Source organism: Anomaloglossus baeobatrachus, chromosome 9 (assembly GCF_048569485.1).
Source record: "Anomaloglossus baeobatrachus isolate aAnoBae1 chromosome 9, aAnoBae1.hap1, whole genome shotgun sequence".
In the NCBI taxonomy this organism is placed as follows: Eukaryota; Metazoa; Chordata; class Amphibia; order Anura; family Aromobatidae; genus Anomaloglossus; species Anomaloglossus baeobatrachus.
The window spans coordinates 216,376,537-216,396,717 of NC_134361.1; the positions used below are offsets into that span (position 1 = coordinate 216,376,537).

At 55.0% G+C, this 20,181-nt stretch overlaps 1 protein-coding gene across 1 annotated transcript in view; it reads left to right on the top strand.

Annotated features, from left to right (window-relative positions):
• PRPF4 (pre-mRNA splicing tri-snRNP complex factor PRPF4) overlaps positions 1–20,181 on the top strand; it is a 32,916-nt gene that overhangs the window by 11,908 nt on the left and 827 nt on the right. Inside the window, exons 5-13 of the mRNA XM_075324469.1 lie at positions 1,143–1,222; positions 1,398–1,491; positions 1,778–1,872; positions 11,039–11,097; positions 11,219–11,342; positions 13,957–14,046; positions 14,133–14,255; positions 14,462–14,569; positions 19,879–19,997. Of these exons, the coding sequence (XP_075180584.1) occupies positions 1,143–1,222; positions 1,398–1,491; positions 1,778–1,872; positions 11,039–11,097; positions 11,219–11,342; positions 13,957–14,046; positions 14,133–14,255; positions 14,462–14,569; positions 19,879–19,997 (892 nt within the window). The remainder of the gene's footprint in view (positions 1–1,142; positions 1,223–1,397; positions 1,492–1,777; positions 1,873–11,038; positions 11,098–11,218; positions 11,343–13,956; positions 14,047–14,132; positions 14,256–14,461; positions 14,570–19,878; positions 19,998–20,181) is intronic.

The following is a 20,181-nucleotide window of genomic DNA, read 5'->3' on the forward strand; positions in this document are numbered from 1 at the left end:
GCTGGGGGAGGCTGGAAAGAGAGAGGCTGATGCTAGGGGAGGCTGATGCTGGGGGAGGCTAGGAGGAAAGAGGCTAGGAGGAGAGAGGCTGATGCTGGGGGAGGCTAGAAGGAGAAAGGCTGATGCAGGGGCAGGCTGATGCTGGGGGAGGCTGGGAGGGGGAGGCTGATGCTGGGGGAGGCTTGGAGCATGATGGGGAGTGCGCAGCATTGGGGATGGAGCACGTTTGGGAGTGCGCAGCATGGGGGATGGAGCACGTTTGGGAGTGCGCAGCATGGGGGATGGAGCATGAAAGGGAGTGCGCAGCATGGCGGATGGAGCACGTTTGGGAGTGCGCAGCATGGCGGATGGAGCACTTTTGGGAGTGCGCAGCATGGGGGATGGAGCACGATCGGGAGTTCGCTGCATGGCGGATGGAGCACGTTTGGGAGTGCGCAGGATGGGAGATGGAGCACGATGGAAGGTGCGCAGCATAGGAGATGGAGCACGATGGGGAGTGCGCTGCATGGGGGATGGAGCACGATGGGAAGTGCACACCTCCCCCCAACACACACACGCGCGCGCACTGCACAACACACCACACACACACACTGGGAACCACAAACAACTTCCCTACACAGACACCCACACACAGACAACGCTGCACACACAAATATACGCACATACCGCACAACACACACATTGCACAAAACATACCTCCCCCCAAAACACACCACACACACACAGCGCTACAGACACACAGCGCTCCACAAACAACGCAACAGACAAACAACACCGCTCTCACCCCCCATCACACCCAGACAACATCCAGAACATGTACAGCGCCTACACAAACACTTGGTAACTACACACAACAACATATATATATATATATATATATATATATATATATATATATATATATATATATATATATATGTATATATAACAAAAATCATACATGAACTACACAATACGTAAGTTCTAGAATACCCGATGCGTAGAATCGGGCCACCTTCTAGTGTGTTATAAGCAGCAGTTCTATAACTGTTGTTCTGATTTTTTGCTACAATGTATCAGTGCTTGTAATATATAAGGCGATATAACATGCTGTGAATATTGCGCTGCGTCCGTCTTATTGTGGACTGTTCTTGTGTCTTCAGAACCAGCACACCTGGTACCACGAGGGGCCGAACTCGCTGAAAGTGGCTCGTCTGTGGATTGCACGATACTCCTTACCACGGTAGGTCGTGTCCTCGGTATTCTCGTCTTGCCGGGAACACTCCTGACAGTTTGTTTTTTAAAATCATGTTGAATTATGTTCCCAGCCAATCAGATTAAAGGTTGGAGGCTGGAAGTAGCCTTGTGATTGGTCGGGTATTTCCCCATAACACATACGATATACCTGACTTTTGCAGGTCGATGCTTCGATTGGAAAATGCCCGGGAATATCGAGTGATCCCAGAAGCCACCCGCACATCCCAGAAGCAGGATCTGCACAAATCCCTGCGCGTGAGTGTAATGGAGACCTAAAGATGCAGCCAATTATTCATGCAGCCTCTGCACAATCTCTGCTTGCTGTCAGCAAATGAAAGCTCTTTATTGTATATTCAGATGCTGGAAACCTTTCCGGACCTGTCCACAGTGGATGGTTTGTTACAGTGTATCAGTCTGGACCCAGAACGTGTTTAGTATCATCTGCACTGATACATTGTACCAAACGCTCCACCGGACGGGGTCAGAAGGGAAACGTTTTCAGACCCTGAGTCGGTGACCGTCGTCTTTTCTTGTTTCACAGACCTTGAACAATTTCTGCAGTCAGATCGGGGACGACCGTCCTCTGTCCTTCTGTCACTTTAGTCCGAACTCCAAGCTTTTGGCGACGGCGTGCTGGTAAGTGACTGATCAGACGCATCTGTAGCACTGCGTATATAGGGGAGAGGACAGTATAGAGGGGAGATGGTGACGGGAGGCCGGTATATAGGGGAGAGGACAGTATACAGGGGAAATGGTGACAGGAGGGCGGTATATAGGGGAGAGGACAGTATGCAGAGGAGATGGTGACGGGAGGGCGGTATATAGGGGAGATGGTGACAGGAGGGTGGTATATAGGGGAGAGGACCGTATACAGAGGAGATGGTGACAGGAGGGCGGTATATAGGGGAGAGGACAGTATACAGGGGAGATGGTGACGGGAGGGTGGTATATAGGGGAGAGGACAATATACAGAGGAGATGGTGACAGGAGGGCGGTATATAGGGGGAGGACAGTATACAGGGGAGATGATGACGGGAGGCCGGTATATAGGGGAGAGGGCAGTATACAGAGCATATATAGGGGAGAGGACCGTATACAGAGGAGATGGTGACAGGAGGGCGGTATATAGGGGAGAGGACAGTATGCAGAGGAGATAGTGACGGGAGGGCGGTATATAGGGGAGAGGGCAGTATACAGAGGAGATGGTGACAGGAGGGCGGTATATAGGGGAGAGGGCAGTATACAGTGGAGATGGTGACAGGAGGGCGGTATATAGTGGAGAGGGCAGTATACAGTGGAGATGGTGACAGGAGGGCGGTATATAGGGGAGAGGACAGTATACAGAGGAGATGGTGACAGGAGGGTGGTATATAGGGGAGAGGGCAGTATACAGAGGAGATGGTGACAGGAGGACGGTATATAGGGGAGAGGACAGTATACAGAGGAGATGGTGACAGGAGGGCAGTATATAGGGGAGAGGGCAGTATACAGTGGAGATGGTGACAGGAGGGCGGTATATAGAGGAGAGGGCAGTATACAGAGGAGATGGTGACAGGAGGGCGGTATATAGGGGAGAGGACAGTATATAGAGGAGATGGTGACAGGAGGGCGGTATATAGGGGAGAGGGCAGTATACAGAGGAGATGGTGATAGGAGGGCGGTATATAGGGGAGAGGGCAGTATACAGAGGAGATGGTGACAGGAGGGCGGTATATAGGGGAGAGGACAGTATACAGAGGAGATGGTGACAGGAGGGCGGTATATAGAGGAGAGGGCAGTATACAGAGGAGATGGTGACAGGAGGGCGGTATATAGAGGAGAGGGCAGTATACAGAGGAGATGGTGACAGGAGGGCGGTATATAGGGGAGAGGACAGTATACAGAGGAGATGGTGACAGGAGGGCGGTATATAGGGGAGAGGACAGTATACAGAGGAGATGGTGACAGGAGGGCGGTATATAGGGGAGAGGACAGTATAGAGAGGAGATGGTGACAGGAGGGCGGTATATAGGGGAGAGGACAGTATGCAGAGGAGATGATGACAGGAGGGCGGTATATAGGGGAGAGGACAGTATACAGAGGAGATGGTGACAGGAGGGCGGTATATAGGGGAGAGGACAGTATGCAGAGGAGATGATGACAGGAGGGCGGTATATAGGGGAGAGGACAGTATACAGAGGAGATGGTGACAGGAGGGCGGTATATAGGGGAGAGGACAGTATACAGAGGAGATGATGACAGGAGGGCGGTATATAGGGGAGAGGACAGTATACAGAGGAGATGGTGACAGGAGGGCGGTATATAGGGGAGAGGACAGTATAGAGAGGAGATGGTGACAGGAGGGCGGTATATAGGGGAGAGGACAGTATACAGAGGAGATGATGACAGGAGGGCGGTATATAGGGGAGAGGACAGTATACAGAGGAGATGGTGACAGGAGGGCGGTATATAGGGGAGAGGACAGTATACAGAGGAGATGGTGACAGGAGGGCGGTATATAGGGGAGATGACAGTATAGAGAGGAGATGGTGACAGGAGGGCGGTATATAGGGGAGAGGGCAGTATACAGAGGAGATGGTGACAGGAGGGCGGTATATAGGGGAGAGGGCAGTATACAGAGGAGATGGTTACAGGTATGGCGGTATATAGGGGAGAGGACAGTATGCAGAGGAGATGATGACAGGAGGGCGGTATATAGGGGAGAGGACAGTATACAGAGGAGATGGTGACAGGAGGGCGGTATATAGGGGAGAGGGCAGTATACAGTGGAGATGGTGACAGGAGGGCGGTATATAGGGGAGAGGGCAGTATACAGTGGAGATGGTGACAGGAGGGCGGTATATAGGGGAGAGGACAGTATACAGAGGAGATGGTGACAGGAGGGCAGTATATAGGGGAGAGGGCAGTATACACTGGAGATGGTGACAGGAGGGCGGTATATAGGGGAGAGGACAGTATACAGAGGAGATGGTGACAGGAGGGCGGTATATAGGGGAGATGACAGTATAGAGAGGAGATGGTGACAGGAGGGCGGTATATAGGGGAGAGGACAGTATACAGAGGAGATGGTGACAGGAGGGCGGTATATAGGGGAGAGGACAGTATACAGAGGAGATGATGACAGGAGGGCGGTATATAGGGAAGAGGGCAGTATACAGAGGAGATGGTGACAGGAGGGCGGTATATAGGGGAGAGGACAGTTCTACTCTGATAATACATATCACATATGTAGGCCCTCTTACAGATCGCAGGACTACGGGACCTCCGCAATGTCCAGAACCGGGGGCTGACATCGTCCCCATCTCCCCAACAAGACCACGGTCATTGGGAGCTAAATGGAGCGGCCGGGCTCATTCACGCTGCACCATTCAACTCTTCCTGGCAGTGGCCTTTTTGCCAGGAGGAACCAGGGGAGGACAAAGAACATAAGTCCCCTGTTCTGCCAATTGTTTCATCTCTTCAGGGGGAATGTGATGATTATTTATTTTTTTTAAGAAACAGCGCCATCCTTGCCCACAGGTCATGTCTGGTAGTGCAATTCAGCCCCATTAAAATGAATGGACCAGAGCTGCAGTAACGCCTGTAATCCATAGGCAGGGGGTGGTGCTGTGTCTAAAAGAATCCAGTAGCGTTTTTCTAATCCTGGACGACCCCTTTAAGCCCGGTTCTATGTGTGACCCCCCCCCCATTTATCCGGTCGCAGCTCACTTTGATGATTTTCGTTTTCTTCGGCGCTCCATTGGGAGACCCAGACGATTGGGTGTATAGCACTGCCTCCGGAGGCCACACAAAGCAATTACACTAAAAAGTGTAAGGCCCCTCCCCTTCTGGCTATACACCCCCAGTGGGATCACTGGCTCACCAGTTTTCTGCTTTGTGCGAAGGAGGTCAGACATCCACGCATAGCTCCACTGTTTGTAGTCAGCAGTAGCTGCTGGCTATATCGGATGGAAGAAAAGAGGGCCCATATGGGGCCCCCAGCATGCTCCCTTCTTACCCCACTTGTGGTTTGTAAGGTTGAGGTACCCATTGCGGGTACGGAGGCTGGAGCCCACATGCTGTTTTCCTTCCTCATCCCCCTGAAGGGCTCTGAGGAAGTGGGATCTTACCGGCCACCAAGCCCTGAGGCCGGGCTCCATCCACAGACCCATAGAACCTGCTGGATGTGGAGCGGGAGTGCCGTTCAGGGACAAGGCCCTGCAACTTTCAGGTACTCTGTGTCCCCGTATGGCAGGCCACGCACACCCCAGGCTTGCTGGGTGTGCTAGTGCGCCGGGGACTGTAGCGCTGTGCGCTGGGCTTATAGTCCCCGCAGATTACTGGGGGACTTTATGTGTGTGGATCGCCGCGCCGACCGCCCCTGGAGCGGCGGCGCAGCTGCGACTTGTAGTGCGCCGGGGACGCGCCGACCGCGCTTTTACGGCGGCGGCGCTTCTAACTTTAGTCCCCGGTTTTCTGCGGCCTAGCTCCGCTTCGTTAACGCCCCCCACCCTGTCAATCAGGGTAGGGGAGAGACGTTGTTCAATCGGCAGCGCCGAGGGCTGGAGCACGATTTACATGCTCCAGCCCTCTCACTGAGCACAGTAGGACACAGGCTTCGCGCTTTTTCTCTGTGCACGCCCTAGGCCCGCCCCCAGGCTTGCAGCTCCCCAGGACGCCGGCAGCCATTATACACATGCAGTCTGGCTGGAGAACGGACGCAGGCTCTGGGGGACCCAGGCTAGGGGTTTCTGGCGACCACACACCCGCGCTAAGCGGGCGGTAAGCAGCACATACATGCGGCCCCACTAGTGCCACAGTGTTATATTTTTCGCTGTACCAGATATATTTATATACTGCACTGTAAGGTCGCTTCTTGGCTGTACACCCTATATTGCTTTGAGGAGACAACAGCATGTCATCCGCAAAACGCAAGGGTGCCAAGGCACGGGCTGTATACACTGCTTGTACAGCATGTGGGGCTAATCTACCGGCAGGCTCCAACGACTCTCATTGTGTGCAATGTTCAGTCCCAGTGGCACTTCGTCAGCCAGAGCCTATTGTGGTGGTAGCCCAGGCAGAGACGCCTGTGAACCCTGCCCCGGTGACGGGGACAGAATTTGCAGTCTTTGCTGATAAAATGTCTGTGACTATGACAAAAATCCTGGAGACCTTGCAGTCCAGGCCAGTTGCTCAGACCATGGACACTGCTGTGTCTATGTTCCCCTGTCCCCCTCAGTTGGAACTAATCCGTACTTCAAGGGGGTCCCAGGCATCACAGGCTGAAGGCTCTGACTCCGATGACAGTCCCAGTCCGCCTAAGCGAGCTCGCTGGGAGAGACCCTCCACGTCATCACGCGGATCAGGGTCTCAGCGAGAAGGGTCTCTGTATGATGACTCAGAGGTGGGTGATCAGGAGTCTTGTCCTGACGCCGCACTCAATTTGGATACGCCAGATGGTGACGCCATGGTAAATGACCTTATAGCGGCCATCAATAGGCTGTTGGATATTTCTCCCCCAGCCCCTTCTGCAGAGGAGGCAGCTGCACAGCAGGAGAAGTTCCATTTCCTGTATCCCAAGCGTAAATTGAGTACTTTTCTGGACCACTCTGACTTCAGAGAATCCATCCAGAAACACAATACTTATCCGGACAAGCGTTTTTCTAAACGCCTTAAGGATACACGTTATCCTTTTCCCCCTGACGTGGTCAAACGCTGGACCCAGTGTCCAAAAGTGGACCCTCCAATATCCAGGCTTGCAGCTAGATCCATAGTTGCAGTGGAGGATGGGGCTTCACTTAAAGATGCCAATGACAGACAGATGGACCTTTGGTTGAAATCTGTCTATGAAGCTATCGGCGCGTCGTTTGCTCCAGCATTCGCGGCCGTGTGGGCACTCCAAGCTATTTCAGCTGGTCTGGCACAGGTGGACTCTTTCTTAAGTCCAGCAGTGCCGCAAGTGGCGTCCCTAACTACGCAAATGTCTGCGTTTGCGACCTACGCTATCAATGCGGTACTGGACTCTACGAGCCGTACCTCAATGGCATCCGCCAACTCTGTAGTTTTGCGCAGGGCCTTGTGGTTAAAGGAATGGAAAGCAGATTCTGCTTCTAAAAAATGTTTAACCAGCTTGCCACTATCTGGAGACAGACTGTTTGGTGAGCAATTGGCGGAAATCATTAAACAGTCCAAAGGTAAGGACTCCTCCTTACCCCAGCCCAGATCAAGCAAACCTCCACAGAGGAAGTGGCAGTCGAGGTTTCGGTCCTTTCGAGGCTCGGGCAAGCCCCAATTCTCCTCGTCCAAAGGGACTCAGAAAGAGCAAAGGAGCTCTGATTCCTGGCGGGCTCACTCACGCCCCAAGAAAGCAACCGGAGGTACCGCTTCCAAGGCGGCTGCCTCATGACTTTCGGCCGCCTCCCTCCGCATCCTCGGTCGGTGGCAGGCTCTCCCGCTTTTGCGACATTTGGCTGCCACAGGTCAAAGACCGGTGGGTAACAGACATTTTGTCTCACGGGTACAGGATAGAGTTCAGTTCTCGGCCTCCGCCTCGGTTCTTCAGAACTTCCCCACATCCCGACCGAGCAGATGCCCTTCTGCAGGCGGTGACTTCTCTAAGAGCAGATGGAGTGGTGGTCCCTGTTCCTCTTCAGGAACAAGGTCAAGGTTTTTACTCCAATCTCTTTGTGGTGCCAAAAAAGGACGGCTCATTCCGTCCTGTTCTGGACCTAAAACTGCTCAACAAGCATGTGAACGCCAGGCGGTTCCGGATGGAATCTCTCCGCTCCGTCATTGCCTCAATGTCTCAAGGAGATTTCCTAGCATCAATAGACATCAAGGATGCTTATCTCCACGTGCCGATTGCTACAGAGCACCAGCTCTTTCTACGCTTCGTGATAGGAGACGACCATCTTCAGTTCGTAGCTCTGCCATTTGGTCTCGCGACAGCCCCACGGGTGTTCACCAAGATCATGGCGGCAGTGGTAGCAGTCTTGCACTCTCAGGGACACTCTGTGATCCCTTACTTGGACGATCTACTGGTCAAGGCACCCTCTCAAGAGGCATGCCAACTCAGCTTGACTGTTGCACTGGAGACTCTCCAGACGTTCGGGTGGATCATCAACTTCTCAAAGTCAAATCTGTCACCGACCCAGTCACTAACGTATCTTGGCATGGAGTTTCATACTCTCTCAGCGATAGTGAAGCTTCCGCTGGACAAGCAGCGGTCTCTACAGACTGGGGTGCAGGCTCTCCTTCAAGATCAGTCGCACTCCTTAAGACGCCTCATGCACTTCCTCGGGAAGATGGTGGCGGCAATGGAGGCGGTTCCGTTTGCGCAGTTTCATCTGCGCCCACTTCAATTGGACATTCTCCGCCAATGGGACGGGAAGTCAAAATCCCTGGACAGGAAAGTCTCCCTTTCCCAGACGGCCAAGGACTCTCTGCAGTGGTGGCTTCTTCCCACCTCATTATCACAGGGAAGATCCTTCCTACCACCGTCTTGGGCGGTGGTCACGACAGACGCGAGTCTGTCAGGGTGGGGAGCAGTTTTTCTCCACCACAGGGCTCAGGGTACGTGGACTCAGCAGGAGTCCACCCTTCAGATCAATGTTCTGGAAATCAGAGCAGTGTATCTTGCCCTACTAGCCTTCCAGCAGTGGCTGGAAGGAAGGCAGATCCGAATTCAGTCGGACAACTCCACAGTGGTGGCATACATCAACCACCAAGGGGGGACACGCAGTCGGCAAGCCTTCCAGGAAGTCCGGCGGATTCTGATGTGGGTGGAAGCCACGGCCTCCACCATATCCGCAGTTCACATCCCCGGCGTAGAAAACTGGGAAGCAGACTTCCTCAGTCGCCAGGGCATGGACGCAGGGGAATGGTCCCTTCACCCAGACGCGTTTCAGGAAATCTGTCGCCGATGGGGAAGGCCGGACGTCGACCTCATGGCGTCCCGGCACAACAACAAGGTCCCAACCTTCATGGCACGGTCTCGCGATCAAAGAGCGCTGGCGGCAGACGCCCTAGTGCAAGATTGGTCGCAGTTCCGGCTCCCTTATGTGTTTCCACCTCTGGCACTCTTGCCCAGAGTGCTACGCAAGATCAGATCCGATTGCAGCCGCGTCATACTCGTCGCTCCAGACTGGCCGAGGAGGGCGTGGTATCCGGATCTGTGGCAGCTCACGGTCGGCCAACCGTGGGCACTACCAGACCGACCAGACTTACTGTCCCAAGGGCCGTTTTTCCATCGGAATTCTGCGGCCCTGAACCTGACTGTGTGGCCATTGAGTCCTGGATCCTAGCGTCTTCAGGATTATCCCAAGGGGTCGTTGCCACCATGAGACATGCTAGGAAGCCCACGTCTGCTAAGATCTACCACAGAACGTGGAGGATATTCTTATCCTGGTGCTCTGCTCAGAGAGTGTCTCCCTGGCCATTTGCATTGCCTACCTTTCTTTCTTTCCTGCAATCTGGGTTAGAAAAAGGTTTGTCGCTCGGCTCCCTTAAAGGTCAGGTCTCGGCGCTATCCGTCTTTTTTCAGAGGCGTTTGGCACGCCTTCCTAAGGTGCGCACGTTCCTACAGGGGGTTTGCCATATCGTACCCCCGTACAAGCGGCCGTTAGATCCATGGGATCTGAACAGGGTACTAGTTGCCCTCCAGAAGCCGCCCTTCGAGCCTCTGAGGGAGGTTTCACTTTCTAGACTATCACAGAAAGTGGCTTTTCTGGTAGCGATCACATCTCTTCGGAGAGTGTCTGAACTAGCAGCGCTGTCATCCAAGGCTCCTTTCCTGGTCTTCCACCAGGACAAGGTAGTGCTGCGTCCCATTCAGGAGTTTCTCCCGAAGGTGGTATCCTCTTTTCATCTTAATCAGGATATCTCTTTGCCTTCGTTTTGTCCTCATGCAGTTCATCGGTATGAGAAGGATTTACATTTGTTAGATCTGGTGAGAGCACTCAGAATCTACATTTCCCGCACGGCGCCCTTGCGCCATTCGGATGCACTCTTTGTCCTTGTCGCTGGTAAGCGCAAAGGGTCGCAGGCTTCCAAAGCCACCCTGGCTCGATGGATCAAAGAACCAATTCTTGAAGCCTACCGTTCTGCTGGGCTTCCGGTTCCATCAGGGCTGAAGGCCCATTCTACCAGAGCCGTGGGTGCGTCCTGGGCATTGCGACACCAGGCTACGGCTCAACAGGTGTGCCAGGCAGCTACCTGGTCGAGTCTGCACACTTTCACCAAACATTATCAGGTGCATACCTATGCTTCGGCGGACGCCAGCCTAGGTAGAAGAGTCCTGCAGGCGGCAGTTGCCTCCCCGTAGGGGAGGGCTGTCTTGCAGCTCTAACATGAGGTATTTCTTTACCCACCCAGGGACAGCTTTTGGACGTCCCAATCGTCTGGGTCTCCCAATGGAGCGCCGAAGAAGAAGGGAATTTTGTTACTTACCGTAAATTCCTTTTCTTCTAGCTCCTATTGGGAGACCCAGCACCCGCCCTGTTGTCCTTCGGGATTTTTGGTTGTTTTTCGGGTACACATGTTGTTCATGTTGAATGGTTTTCAGTTCTCCGACGTTACTTCGGAGTGAATTTGTTTAAACCAGTTATTGGCTTTCCTCCTTCTTGCTTTTGCACTAAAACTGGTGAGCCAGTGATCCCACTGGGGGTGTATAGCCAGAAGGGGAGGGGCCTTACACTTTTTAGTGTAATGCTTTGTGTGGCCTCCGGAGGCAGTAGCTATACACCCAATCGTCTGGGTCTCCCAATAGGAGCTAGAAGAAAAGGAATTTACGGTAAGTAACAAAATTCCCTTCTTCTCCTCCCAGGAGCGGACTGTGTAAACTGTGGTCAATTCCAGACTGTCAGCCTGTACGGACCCTAAGAGGTAACTAGCGAGGGCGGAGGGGAGGGGAGGTGACCACCGGCTCCACCATGATGAGGGTGGTAGTTTCCCACAGGGGACATTTGTAGGGTTAATACAGTGGGATGTTATTTTTTTCCTCCAGGACACAACACAAACGTGGGCGCCATCGTGTTTCACCCCAAGTCCACGCTGTCGGTGGATGAGAAGGACGTGAATCTGGCGTCCTGCGCCGCCGACGGGTCTGTCAAACTGTGGAACCTGGAGAGGTGAGGAATGGCGCCTGTCCCCGGCACGTGTCCGTGTTTTCTTCTTCTCTGCTCCTCACTGCTGTGTATCAGGGGCTCCCCGGGGGCTCACGTGGCTCCGTCATCTACCCTGGGTGCATCGCTGCCTCGAGGAATTGTTTACTATCATGTGTCTGTGTGTTCAGCTCTGGTTACCAAGGCGCTCGGGTGAGTTCACCAAAGTGCAGACTCGCAGATCGTCTCATGTTCTGCAGACTGGAGTCCGGCACGTGGGGAAAAGAGTCCGCTGCAGTAATGGCGGGCTGCAGCAATGGCGGGCTGCAGCAATGGCGGGCTGCAGCGATGGCGGGCTGCAGCAGTGGCGGACTGCAGCAATGGCGGGCTGCAGCGATGGCGGGCTGCAGTAATGGCGGGCTGCAGCGATGGCGGGCTGCAGCATTGGCAGGCTGCAGCATTGGCGGGCTGCAGCAATGGCGGGTACGAGAGGGGCAGAACCCGAGGGGACTAAGTAGAGTAGGTTAGGACAAGGGTGATGTCCACTCAGGCGTATTCTGTGCTCTCGTGTATTTCCCATGTTACTCCAGTAGACAAGGTTTTTCTATATCATCCTTGCATCTCCTGTGGCCCTCATAGAGCGGACACTTCCCCTCTGGCTCCTATAGAGCGGGATCTTCCCTTCTTGACCCGATAGTGGGCTTTTCTTCCCCATCTCCATGTTTCTCCTGTAGATCATACAGAGCGGACTCGTGCCCTATGGAGCGGGCTCATCCCGTCTGGAACAGGTTGTGGCCCTATGGAACAGGCTCTTCCCCTCTGGCCCCTATGGAGCGGGCTTGTGCCCTCTGGCCCCTATGGAGCGGTCTCTTCCCCTTTGGCCCCTATAGAGTGGGCTCTGGCCCCTATGCAGCGGGCTCTTGCCCTCTGGTCTCTGTAGAGCAGGCACTTCCCCTCTAGCTCCTATAGAACAAGCTCTGCCCCTATGGAGCAAGTTCTAGTCCCTATAGAGCAGACTGTTTATCTCTGGCCCCTATAGAGCGGGGGTCTTCCCCTCTGGCCCCTATAGAGCAGGCTGTTACTCTCTGGCCCCTATAAAGCGGGGTCTTCCCCTCTGGCCCCTATAGAGCAGGCTGTTTCTCTCTGGCCCCTATAAAGCGGGGTCTTCCCCTCTGGCCCCTATAGAGCAGGCTGTTTCTCTCTGGCCCCTATAAAGCGGGGTCTTCCCCTCTGGCCCCTATAGAGCAGGCTGTTTCTCTCTGGCTCCTATAGAGTGGGGGTCTTCCCCTCTGGCCCCTATAGAGCAGGCTGTTTCCCTCTGGCCCCTATAGAGCAGGCTGTTTCCCTCTGGCCCCTATAGAGCAGGCTGTTTCTCTCTAGCCCCTATAGAGCGGGGGTCTTCCCCTCTGGCCCCTATAGAGCAGGCTGTTTCCCTCTGGCCCCTATAGAGCGGGGGTCTTCCCCTCTGGCCCCTATAGAGCGGGGGTCTTCCCCTCTGGCCCCTATAGAGCAGGCTGTTTCCCTCTGGCCCCTATAGAGCAGGCTGTTTCTCTCTGGCGCCTGTAGAGCGGGGGTCTTCCCCTCTGGCCCCTATAGAGCAGGCTGTTTCCCTCTGGCCCCTATAGAGCGGGGGTCTTCCCCTCTGGCCCCTATAGAGCAGGCTGTTTCCCTCTGGCCCCTATAGAGCAGGCTGTTTCTCTCTTATCCCTATGGAGCGGGCTCTGGCACCTATAAAGTGGGCTCTTCCCCTCTGGCCCCTATAGAGCAGGCTCTTTCTCTGTGACCCCTATGGAGTGCTTTTCTTCTGCGCTGTCCCTGTGTGGCCTCTATACAGGAGTTGTTCTTCACCGTCCCCCCTACTTTTCATTGCAGCTGCTTTCCTTACACAATTAACCCCTGAGACAATTTGCTCCTCTTTTCCCAGTGCACGGATCACAGGGACCCCTACAGACATGAGGGAATAAGGGTTAAGCTCCTGAACCCCCCGAACATTGTGGGGTCACCTTGCTGTGCACAGTGATGTGGGGGGGGCGCTTATTTTTTGCACAGATTTGGGGTCTGTGGGCAGCAGGTGCTCGGATAATACAGCAGGAACCTTTACATAAGCTGCTTTAAGTCGCTTCCTTCCTGAAGAGCAGCGTGCGCGGCCGGTGTGCCATGGCGGGCGGTCCCCGCTCTCATTACGGGCGGTGATTAGCCGCTGATGAGTATTTTTGTTGCTCGTCCTCGTTAAGTCGTACAACCTCAGTCTCTGAAGAGATAATTAACGCCGGCGCTGGGGACGGGATCCGTCGTCGTGGTGAATGATCCCCGCAGGGAATACATATTGCACTCTACCTGCGGGGCCTGAAGTCATACGCGCCCCCCCCCCCCCCCTCCACTAATACCCCGCCGGGTGTGCAATCCTCCAGATGAGGGAATCGACCGCACGCAGCTCTGGAGGTGAATCCGTTCTGATCAGTTTGGATCTACTGCATATTTCCTCTGTTTCTCAGGTCTCCACTAGGGGGAGCTCACTGCAGACCGAGTATACATTGACCTTAGTAGTAATGCAGTGAGCTCCCCCTAGTGGTGACTTTGGCTAGCTGCAATGTTACAATTGGATGTGAAAGGTGGAATATCCCTGTGTTTTTTCCCGCAGCGATGAACCAGTTGCGGATATTGAGGGGCACACGGTGAGGGTGGCGCGAGTGACCTGGCATCCATCTGGGCGGTTTTTGGGGACCACATGGTATGTACGATGATCACAGAGCTAAGTTAGGTGGTTTTTTTTTGTTTTGTTTTTTTTTTTTTTTTAACCCCTTGCTATCTCTTTAGTTATGACAAATCCTGGCGCTTGTGGGACCTGGAGGCGCAGGAGGAGATTCTGCATCAGGAGGGTCACAGTAAAGGGGTGTACGACCTCTCCTTCCACCTGGACGGGTCCCTGGCCGGCACCGGGTAAGAAGCCATGATATGCTGACAATGCTGGGTCGGCTGGAAAGCTACAAACAATCATGGCTGCTTCATTGTGGTCAGCGGCCCTGCAGCTGTTTGGAAACTACAAGTCCCAGCAGACCCGTCCTATGTGGAGGATGATGCAGGCGGTCCGGACACTGCTGTCAGACTTTTTCACTTTTTTTTTTTTACTTTTTCGCCCTTCACAGAGGTCTGGACGCTTTTGGGCGAGTGTGGGATCTGCGGACCGGTCGCTGCATTATGTTCCTGGAAGGTCACCTCAAAGAAATCTACAGCATCGACTTCTCTCCTAACGGGTATGATGGTGGGGCTGATCTGCGGATGATGGGGCTGATCTGCGGATGATGGGGCTGATCTGCGGATGATGGGGCTGATCTGCGGATGATGGGGCTGATCTGCGGATGATGGGGCTGTTCTGCGGATGGCGGGGATGATCTGCGGATGGCGGTTATGACCTGCGGATGGCGGTTATGACCTGCGGATGGTGGTTATGACCTGCAGATGGTGGTTATGACCTGCGGATGGCGGGGATGACCTGCAGATGGCGGTTATGACCTGCGAATGGTGGTTATGACCTGCGGATGATGGGGCTGATCTGCGGAAGATGGTGATGACCTGCGGATGATGGGGCTGATCTGCGGATGGCGGGGATGACCTGCGGATGGCGGGGATGATCTGCGGATGATGGGGATGACCTGCGGATGGCGGGGATGATCTGCGGATGGCGGGGATGATCTGCGGATGGCGGGGATGACCTGCGGATGATGGGGATGATCTGCGGATGATGGGGATGATCTGCGGATGGTGGTTATGATCTGCGGATGATGGGGATGATCTGCGGATGATGGGGATGATCTGCGGATGGTGGTTATGACCTGCGGATGATGGGGATGATCTGCGGAAAATGGTGATGATCTGCGGATGGTGGTTATGATCTGCGGATGATGGGGATGATCTGCGGATGATGGGGATGATCTGCGGATGGTGGTTATGACCTGCGGATGGCGGTTATGACCTGCGGATGGCGGTTATGACCTGCGGATGGCGGTTATGACCTGCGGATGGCGGGGATGATCTGCGGATGGCGGGGATGACCTGCGAATGGCGGTTATGACCTGCGGATGATGGGGATGATCTGCGGATGGCGGGGATGATCTGCGGATGGCGGGGATGACCTGCGAATGGCGGTTATGACCTGCGGATGGCGGTGATGACCTGCGAATGGCGGTTATGACCTGCGGATGGCGGTGATGACCTGCGAATGGCGGTTATGACCTGCGGATGGCGGGGATGACCTGCGAATGGCGGTTATGACCTGCGGATGGCGGTTATGACCTGCGGATGACCTGCGGATGGCGGTTATGACCTGCGGATGGTGGTTATGACCTGCGAATGGCGGTTATGACCTGCGGATGGCGGTTATGACCTGCGGATGGTGGTTATGATCTGCGGATGATGGGGATGATCTGCGGATGGTGGGGCAGATCTGCGGATGGCGGTTATGACCTGCGGATGGCGGTTATGACCTGCGGATGGCGGTTATGACCTGCGGATGGCGGTTATGACCTGCGAATGGCGGTTATGACCGGCGGATGGCGGTTATGACCAGCGGATGATGGGGCTGATCTGTGGAAGATGGTGATGATCTGCGGATGATGGGGATGATCTGCGGATGGCGGTTATGACCTGCGGATGGCGGGGATGATCTGCGGATGGCGGGGATGATCTGCGGATGGTGGGGATGATCTGCGGATGATGGGGCTGATCTGCGGATGATGGGGCTGATCTGCGGATGGTGGAGATGATCTGCGGATGGCGGTTATGGCCTGCGGATGGTGGTTATGACCTGCGGATGGTGGTTATGACCTGCGGATGGTGGGGATGATCTGCGGATGATGGGGATGATCTGCGGATGATGGGGATGATCTGCGGATGGTGGGGATGATCTGCGGATGGTGGGGATGATCTGCGGATGGTGGGGATGATCTGCGGATGGTGGGGATGATCTGCGGATGGTGGGGATGATCTGCGGATGATGGGGCTGATCTGCGGATGATGGGGCTGATCTGCGGATGGTGGAGATGATCTGCGGATGGTGGAGATGATCTGCGGATGGCGGTTATGGCCTGCGGATGGCGGTTATGGCCTGCGGATGGCGGTTATGGCCTGCGGATGGCGGTTATGGCCTGCGGATGGCGGTTATGACCTGCGGATGGCGGTTATGACCTGCGAATGGCGGTTATGACCTGCGGATGGCGGTTATGACCTGCGGATGGCGGTTATGACCTGCGGATGGCGGTTATGACCTGCGGATGATGGGGATGATCTGCGGATGGTGGTTATGACCTGCGGATGATGGGGATGATCTGCGGATGGTGGTTATGATCTGCGGATGATGGGGATGATCTGCGGATGATGGGGATGATCTGCGGAAAATGGTGATGATCTGCGGATGATGGGGATGATCTGCGGATGATGGGGATGATCTGCGGATGGTGGTTATGACCTGCGGATGGCGGTTATGACCTGCGGATGGTGGTTATGACCTGCGAATGGCGGTTATGACCTGCGGATGATGGGGATGACCTGCGGATGGTGGTTATGACCTGCGGATGGCGGTTATGACCTGCGGATGGCGGTTATGACCTGCGGATGGCGGTGATGACCTGCGAATGGTGATTATGACCGGCGGATGATGGGGATGATCTGCGGATGATGGGGATGATCTGCGGATGATGGGGATGATCTGCGGATGGCGGTTATGACTTGCGGATGGCGGTTATGACCTGCGGATGATGGGGATGATCTGCGGATGGTGGTTATGATCTGCGGATGATGGGGATGATCTGCGGATGATGGGGATGATCTGCGGATGGTGGTTATGACCTGCGGATGGCGGTTATGACCTGCGGATGGCGGTTATGACCTGCGGATGGCGGGGATGACCTGCGAATGGCGGTTATGACCTGCGGATGATGGGGATGATCTGCGGATGGCGGGGATGACCTGCGAATGGCGGTTATGACCTGCGGATGGCGGTTATGACCTGCGGATGATGGGGATGACCTGCGAATGGCGGTTATGACCTGCGGATGGCGGTTATGACCTGCGGATGGCGGTTATGACCTGCGAATGGCGGTTATGACCTGCGGATGGCGGGGATGACCTGCGAATGGCGGTTATGACCTGCGGATGGCGGTTATGACCTGCGGATGGCGGTTATGACCTGCGAATGGTGGTTATGACCGGCGGATGATGGGGATGATCTGCGGATGGTGGGGATGATCTGCGGATGATGGGGATGATCTGCGGATGGTGGGGCAGATCTGCGGATGGCGGTTATGACCTGCGGATGGCGGTTATGACCTGCGAATGGCGGTTATGACCGGCGGATGGCGGTTATGACCAGCGGATGATGGGGCTGATCTGTGGAAGATGGTGATGACCTGCGGATGATGGGGCTGATCTGCGGATGATGGGAATGATCTGCGGATGATGGGGATGATCTGCGGATGATGGGGATGATCTGCGGATGATGGGGATGATCTGCGGATGGCGGTTATGACCTGCGGATGGCGGGGATGATCTGCGGATGGCGGGGATGATCTGCGGATGGCGGGGATGACCTGCGAATGGCGGTTATGACCTGCGGATGATGGGGATGACCTGCGAATGGCGGTTATGACCTGCGAATGGCGGTTATGACCTGCGGATGATGGGGATGACCTGCGAATGGCGGTTATGACCTGCGGATGGCGGTTATGACCTGCGGATGGCGGTTATGACCTGCGAATGGCGGTTATGACCTGCGGATGGCGGGGATGACCTGCGAATGGCGGTTATGACCTGCGGATGGCGGTTATGACCTGCGGATGATGGGGATGACCTGCGGATGGCGGTTATGACCTGCGGATGGCGGGGATGACCTGCGAATGGCGGTTATGACCTGCGGATGGCGGTTATGACCTGCGGATGGCGGTTATGACCTGCGAATGGTGGTTATGACCGGCGGATGATGGGGATGATCTGCGGATGGTGGTTATGATCTGCGGATGATGGGGATGATCTGCGGATGATGGGGATGATCTGCGGATGGTGGGGCAGATCTGCGGATGGCGGTTATGACCTGCGGATGGCGGTTATGACCTGCGAATGGCGGTTATGACCGGCGGATGGCGGTTATGACCAGCGGATGATGGGGCTGATCTGTGGAAGATGGTGATGACCTGCGGATGATGGGGCTGATCTGCGGATGATGGGAATGATCTGCGGATGATGGGGATGATCTGCGGATGATGGGGATGATCTGCAGATGATGGGGATGATCTGCGGATGGCGGGGATGATCTGCGGATGGCGGGGATGATCTGCGGATGATGGGGATGATCTGCGGATGGCGGTTATGACCTGCGGATGGCGGTTATGACCTGCGGATGGCGGTTATGACCTGCAGATGATGGGGATGATCTGCGGATGATGGGGATGATCTTCGGATGGCGGTTATGACCTGCGGATGGCGGTTATGACCTGCGGATCGCGGTTATGACCTGCGGATGGCGGGGATGATCTGCGGATGGCGGGGATGACCTGCGAATGGCGGTTATGACCTGCGGATGATGGGGATGACCTGCGGATGGTGGTTATGACCTGCGGATGGCGGATATGACCTGCGGATGATGGGGATGACCTGCGGATGGCGGTTATGCCCTTCGGATGGCGGTTATGACCTGCGGATGGCGGGGATGACCTGCGGATGGCGGTTATGACCTGCGGATGGCGGTTATGACCTGCGCATGGCGGTTATGACCTGCGAATGGCGGTTATGACCTGCGAATGGCGGTTATGACCTGCGGATGGCGGTTATGACCGGCGGATGATGGTTATGATCTGCGGATGATGGGGATGATCTGCGGATGATGGGGATGATCTGCGGATGATGGGGATGATCTGCGGATGGTGGGGATGATCTGCGGATGGTGGGGCAGATCTGCGGATGGCGGTTATGACCTGCGGATGGCGGTTATGACCTGCGAATGGTGGTTATGACCTGCGGATGATGGGGATGATCTGCGGATGATGGGGATGATCTGCGGATGGTGGTTATGATCTGCGGATGATGGGGCTGATCTGTGGAAGATGGTGATGACCTGCGGATGATGGTGATGACCTGCGGATGATGGTGATGATGGGGATGATCTGCGGATGATGGGGATGATCTGCGGATGGCGGTTATGACCTGCGGATGCTGGGGATGACCTGCGGATGCTGGGGATGACCTGCGGATGCTGGGGATGACCTGCGGATGATGGGGCTGATCTGCGGATGATGGGGCTGATCTGCGGATGATGGGGCTGATCTGCGGATGATGGGGCTGATCTGCGGATGCTGGGGATGATCTGCAGATGATGGGGGATGATCTGCGGATGGTGGGTGCAGACCGAGACTTGCTGATTCCTGGCCGTTCCAAGCTGCCATCATTGATTCTGCTTAGTCTTGAGCTTCCAGATTATCAGATGGCGGATTAAAAGAATCCACTGCGTGGTCTCCAGCCAGACAATATGGTTCCTGAAGCCCCTTTATGCTTTTGTTTTGTTTTTTTTTGTCAGGTTTCATATTGCTACCGGCAGTGGGGACAACACCTGTAAAGTTTGGGACCTCCGGCAGCGGCGCTGCATCTACACCATCCCGGCCCACCAGAACCTGGTCAGCGCCGTGCGATTCCAGCGTAAGTTCATATAGCGGGGGGCAGTGGGCTGCAGTGCATGCTGGGAGTTGTAGTTTTGCAATGCTGCATGCTCTAGTTTTTATGTATACACTTAGTATTGCATCACTACAGCTCCCAGCATGCACCAATAATTGTCCAATCTTGTCTTGGGATTATCGGTGCATGCTGGGAGTTGTAGTTGTGC